The sequence below is a fragment of the Sminthopsis crassicaudata genome, chromosome 2 (assembly GCF_048593235.1).
Source record: "Sminthopsis crassicaudata isolate SCR6 chromosome 2, ASM4859323v1, whole genome shotgun sequence".
NCBI classification, from domain to species: Eukaryota; Metazoa; Chordata; class Mammalia; order Dasyuromorphia; family Dasyuridae; genus Sminthopsis; species Sminthopsis crassicaudata.
In genome coordinates, this window is record NC_133618.1 from 450,165,963 (window position 1) to 450,171,683 (window position 5,721).

Here is a 5,721-nt window from a genome sequence, read left to right on the forward strand (position 1 = left end):
CTGATCCTCCAGGTTCAGGAAAACCACATGTAGTAGGGGTACCTTGTCTGACCCCTATTCATTAAAGCTCCAAGTCTTGAGTAACATTTCTGGCTCAAATTTGCTCCTGTTTAATCTGTCTCTGATTTGGCTTATGTCTCATGCCCTCACCCCTATCCCACCCCCAAGTGTAATCAGCAATTATTGACTTTGGAGGACAGTGAGAAACACCACAATTGTGATATTTCATACTGCTTTCTTAAAATCTGTCATCATATTCTTCATTTCCTGATTCTTCTGTGAAATTTTGTTATATAAGGTTCTTCTCCTCAGCATAGGTTGAAAGAAGAGGCAGAGTAGCTGAGAATTCATTCCTGCTGAGACGCCTCTGAGAGATCCAGATAAGACCAACAAATCCAGCTCCATCTTCCGCTGGAGGTAGGACAAGAAGCTTCTTTGCTCTTCTCATGCCTAAAACAAACCTTCGAAGGCCTTCTTTCTTTAAATTCCTGTAAACCTCTATTGTTAAATTAAAGAATTAGGAACTTTCCTAAAGGACTTTGATTGATTAAAATTATTTAAGGTATAGCTGAGTGAGCCAATTTTAAAAATCAGATAGGACTGATGAATCTCAGTGAAATGTACCCTTATTTGACTGGATTAATAAAGCAACAACAGGAAAGAAAGTGGATCTGTGAATTTGCTGATCTAGGGAACTGACTGATGAAGAAATTCCCTCTACTAATATGGGTCAGCAATTGATAGAGAGTTATTTAGATAAGTAGGGAGAGATTAAAAGTCCATGTTCCCACAGCTGGTATGTGCGAGAGGCACTGACTTTAAGCTAGTTCAGTCTATCCATCATGTGCACATAAATATGCATGTGTCTATATACATATACATACATATAGATAGGAGATAGATTGCTACTAGATCATTGACATTGCTTTATAAATGAGATATATAATTGTCTGGGCGGCCTTGTGCAAAATCTTTTCCTTGGACCTCATTTTCTTCTCCTATGAAGTAAAACGGTTGAAGTAGATAGTCCCTAAGATTTCTTCCAGTGCTGCCATTTTGTACTCATTTCCCTTTCAGTTCACACATTCTGTAACTCTAGACTAAAAATCCTTAACTGTTTATTTTTGTGCAGTGGACTTTTTTTGGCAATCTGCTGAAGCTTATGAGTCCCTTGTCAGAGTTTTAAGTTCATAAAATAAAATGTATAGGATTACAAAGGAAATCAATTGGAGAAAAATATAGATTTGGAAATATATATTTTTAAAAATATTCACATATCTAATTAAGAACAGTTGCTCTAGAAATAGGAACTCTAGAAGTAATAGTAATGGTTGAGGTAAATTACAAAGCCACTAAGTTGAGAATACCTTTAACATGATGATTTGAATATAAATTGAAGTTTATCTCCACTCAGGACTATCCAGCTGACTGTGTTTTGATTGCCACCTAGTTAGTTGCTGAGTATCTTCATAAAGATGCTGGAAACTGTCAAATTTTTGAATCTGTGATGGGGCTTTCCAAAATTTGCCCAAGTCCAAAAGTATTAGCACTTAGGATCATTAAATATTAGAATGAGAAGGAACCTCATACATTGAATGCCAAGGTTGGAATGGTTCTTAGAATTAGAAAATAGACACCTTTAATAGTAGACCTGAGACCAAAATACAAGGTTCCTGATTGCCATGGGGTTCAGTATTCCATTACACTATTCTAAATATCCTTCTGATTATCCGGGAACTTGAGAAAACCCAAAAGAAGCTTGGTACTACCAAATGCTTGAAGGGAACCTGTGCAAGATTATAGGAAATAGTTTTAGTACAAAGCAAATGAAATCAGTACTTTGCACAAAGAAGAAATATAGTAATTTTAATACTGAGGCTTTGCACAGGCCAAAAGTAGGAATTCCAGAAAAGCTGAGATGTATTTGAGAGGTTCCTATATAAATGAAGTAACAAAACAGAAATTATGTGTGGGGCATAAGTCTAACCTAAAGAAGACAATCTCATCTCATTATTCTCCCTCAAACAGACTCCTTGGGGACCCATTAAGAAAGTAAGGAGCCATGTTCTAAGGAACCATTGGTATGAACCCCTGGATAGGGCAAGGAAAGGCATTTCTTCTCTTTCTTATTGATTATATTAATTTAAATCTTTAAATTTATTTTTGTTTGAATAGTAGCAATAGTTAATTTGGTTAGAGATTATGTTCTATCACAATTGGGTCTGAAAGGACAATTTAGTTTTCACTTTGTATTTAAGTATTTTTTTAAAATTGTCTAACATGTTTGTTCTTTTAATGCCTGTCATCATCTCTCCTCCATTATCCCCCCCCCCAAAAGTTTCCTATTAGACCCAGGAGGCTCATGGTCCTTCTGTTTCTGTTCTGATTAATGTTGGCTCTTTGTGAATCAGGAGTAAAGAAGATGCTTCAGATTTGGGGACTTGTTCTCTTCTATGGCCTGCTCACACAGAGTTCAGCCCAACTTGAAGCCATCCCTGGGCATTCTTCTGATGTTCTGAAAGGCCCTGTGTCTCTTACCCCACCAGATCTCCTCTCAGGCTTATTAGGTGGTAAGTTATACTATCAGGAGGCAATTGCTATGGGGTGAAAAAGTGGAACGCCCTAGGAAAGGCACCTCAAGAGTCATCTAATCTAAAGCTTTTTAAACTGTGGGTCACAATTCCATGTGGGGTTATATAGCTGAATGTAGAGGTCACAAAATTATGATTTCTCATTAGTAAATTTTTGATTTGTACAATTGTTTTATATACCTATATACCTGGGAACATGTAAAAATTCTTCAGGCAAAAAAGGATTACAAGCAGAAAAAGTTTAAGAAGACTTGAACTTATCCAATCCAATTCTAAGCATGAATCTTTCTTCTAATATCCAAGGCAAGGAAAATTTGTGACATCCAGAGAAGCCCATTCTATCTTAAGACATTCTGACAGATAAAAGCGGATTCTCCTTATAAAAACTGAAATGGACTTAAGTGTTTTGGGAAAGTGAGGGGAGTGACAAGGGAGATGGAAAGGGAAATGGTATTTGGAAGATGGGAAAGCCCAAATTTTAGGTATATGCAAAAGATCAAGTTATTCCCTATTAGACATGCTGTTCTGTGAGCTTTATGGAAGTCCTTGCACTGTGTGTATAAAAGTATCTCAAAGTCAATCCTAAGTACAACTGGCCACTCAACAGGACACAAGGGCAACATAGTGTTGTGGAAAGAACACTGGATTTATAGTCAGAGAACTGGGTTTGAGTCCTAGCTCTCTCAATTGCTATTCTTGAGGAGTTTACAATTCAAATTCCTTCCTCTATAAAATGAAGGGTTTGGGTTAAATGAAGTCTCAGGTCCCTTCTAGATTTAAATCCTATCATTCCATTTCAGGTCTAACAAAAGGACTTCACAAGGAAAATGTGCTTGGAATTCTCCAAAATCTTCCCATCTTGGATGCCCTAAAATCTGTGGGAGGTTCATCAGGAGGTCTCCTTGGAGGTTTACTACCCAAACTAACCTCAATAATTCCAGGACTACAGGATTTAATTTCGTGAGTTTCTTCAACGTGTTATTAAATCCAACCTTGAATGAGGAAATGAGAAAGTCTCTGTCAGAGACAGCATATTAGATATCCTTAAGGAAGGAGCTAAACAAGAGGATGAGGGGAGTTTGGGAAGGTCTTTTCACTTTTTAGTGGCACAGATGGCAGAGAAAACTGAGAAGTTTTTCATCCTCTGGTAGTTAGAGAACCAATAGGTCTAATTCCTGAGATGGTAATATAAGTATGGAGTACTTGATTTGGGATCTATTTCAGATTCTCTGCTAATGACTTAATGGATGACCTTGGACAAACCAATTTAACCTAACCTCAGTTTTTCCATTTGTAAAGTGAGGGAGTTGGATTAAACAATCATTAAAGTAACTTTAAATTCTAAAATTCTTTGAGCCTACAAGAAATCTATAGATTAGGTGCTTCTGGGAGGGAAGACTAGGTGCTGAGTGTGAGCATAAGTATGTTTCTTGGTTACAGGATTCTCCCTTCCTCCATTCCCAATTAGACATTAGTCAATGGTATTAATTAGCCCTACTACGTGCCAGGGACCGTGCAAGACAATGAAGATACCCCCCAAATGACACCATTCCGATAAACTTTTAATCCATAGGGTGAGACAACCTATAATGAAAAATATGTACAAAGTAAAATTTTACATAACTTGATATTAATAAATTGGTAAAATTTGAATTTTTGCTATCTCCAAAATATTTCATTTTTTTTTGGTGGGATGGGATGAGAAAGGCACTAGTTAGGGAGCGAATAGGATTCATAAAGAAAATCAGTCAATAGGCATTTATTAAGAGGCTAAGTGCCAGATACCTACCATGCTAAGTAGTGGAAATACAAAAAGAGGCAAAAGATCCCTGCCTTCAAGGAGATCATAATCTTTTTTGTTTTGGCTTTTTTTTTTCTAAATTAAAGCTTTTTATTTTCAAATTGTATACATGGATAATTTTCAACATTCACCCTTCCAAAACTTTGTGTTATAATTTTTTTTCTTCCCTTCTTTCCACTCCCTTCCCTAGACAGCAAGTGATTTAATATATGTTAAACATATATTGTATACATATATACATATTTCTACATTTATCAAGCTGCACAAGAAAAGTCAGATCAAAAAGGAAAAAAATGAGAAAGAAAACAAAATGCAAGCAGACAACAACAAATGGAGTGAAAATGCTGTGTTGTGATCCACATTCAGTTCCCACTGTTCTCTCTCTGGGTGCAGTTGGCTCTCTTCATCACAGATCATTGGAACTGACCTGAATCAGGAGATTATAATCTAATGGGAGAGATAATAAGCAAACAAATATGTAAACCCATGTTATTTGCAGGAGGAGAAGGAAATAGTTAAAAGAAAGAAGGATTAGAATTAAGAAGGGTGACTTGAATATACTTTTTGAAGGAAACAAAGGATTGGAGGTGGTGGTGGTAGTGAGAGGGGGGAGCATTCCAGGCATGGAAGACAGCCAGTGAGGGGGCACCGAGATGGGAATTGGACTGTTATATGTAAGGAATAGCAAGCAGGCACATTTAACTGAACGGAAGACTTGGAAAAGGGGGTTGGGGTTAGGTTGAAGGGCCTTTAGAGATTAACAGAAGAGCTGGTATTTGAATTCTAGATGCAACTAGTGGAGTTTACTGAGTAGAGCTCCAACTGAAAGCCTATCCCAAGGTTCAGAATTTACATAATTCTAACTCTATCTCCTAAACTGAGAATTGTTCTAGAATGGTTTGATTTGGGGTTCAAGGTGTGATTCATCTTCTAAAACAAGGGTTTTTCCTGCCAGTGGCCATTTGGCTATTCATAACATTCATGGGCCGTACAAAATTATCAATTTATAAAACTCAAGCAGTGAGAGGTTATTGCACTTCACTTTCAGCTTATCATCACCTGCATTTGCCTTGGCAAATGATTTTGTGGGCATTATATAGACATTTCCCTCCTTTGCTCTAAAGATTATAAGTTTAGTAGAGTTTCATTGCAGCATGGCTTCTCTGTGCAGGATCAATGTCACCAATCCTGTCCTCCTGGAGCTCGGCCTAGAACAATCTCCTGATGGACACCGACTTTTTGTAACGATCCCTCTTGGAATGGTCCTGGAACTAAAAACGTGAGTGACACTTGAGAGCCTGGAAGGCCTTGTTCAGAGAATGAGGGAAG

The 5,721-nt window shown here is 37.3% G+C and overlaps 1 protein-coding gene across 2 annotated transcripts in view; it reads left to right on the forward strand.

Moving 5' to 3' along the window:
- The first annotated feature begins 305 nt into the window (after positions 1 to 305).
- LOC141557284 (BPI fold-containing family A member 1-like) overlaps positions 306 to 5,721 on the forward strand; it is a 9,097-nt gene continuing 3,681 nt past the window's right edge. Inside the window, exons 1-4 of one of the 2 annotated variants that reach the window (XM_074292728.1) lie at positions 306 to 417; positions 2,412 to 2,570; positions 3,392 to 3,551; positions 5,564 to 5,671. In XM_074292728.1, the coding sequence (XP_074148829.1) occupies positions 2,423 to 2,570; positions 3,392 to 3,551; positions 5,564 to 5,671 (416 nt within the window). In that variant the 5' untranslated portion in view covers positions 306 to 417; positions 2,412 to 2,422. The remainder of the gene's footprint in view (positions 418 to 2,411; positions 2,571 to 3,391; positions 3,552 to 5,563; positions 5,672 to 5,721) is intronic. The other variant, XR_012486754.1, reaches the window with a different exon arrangement.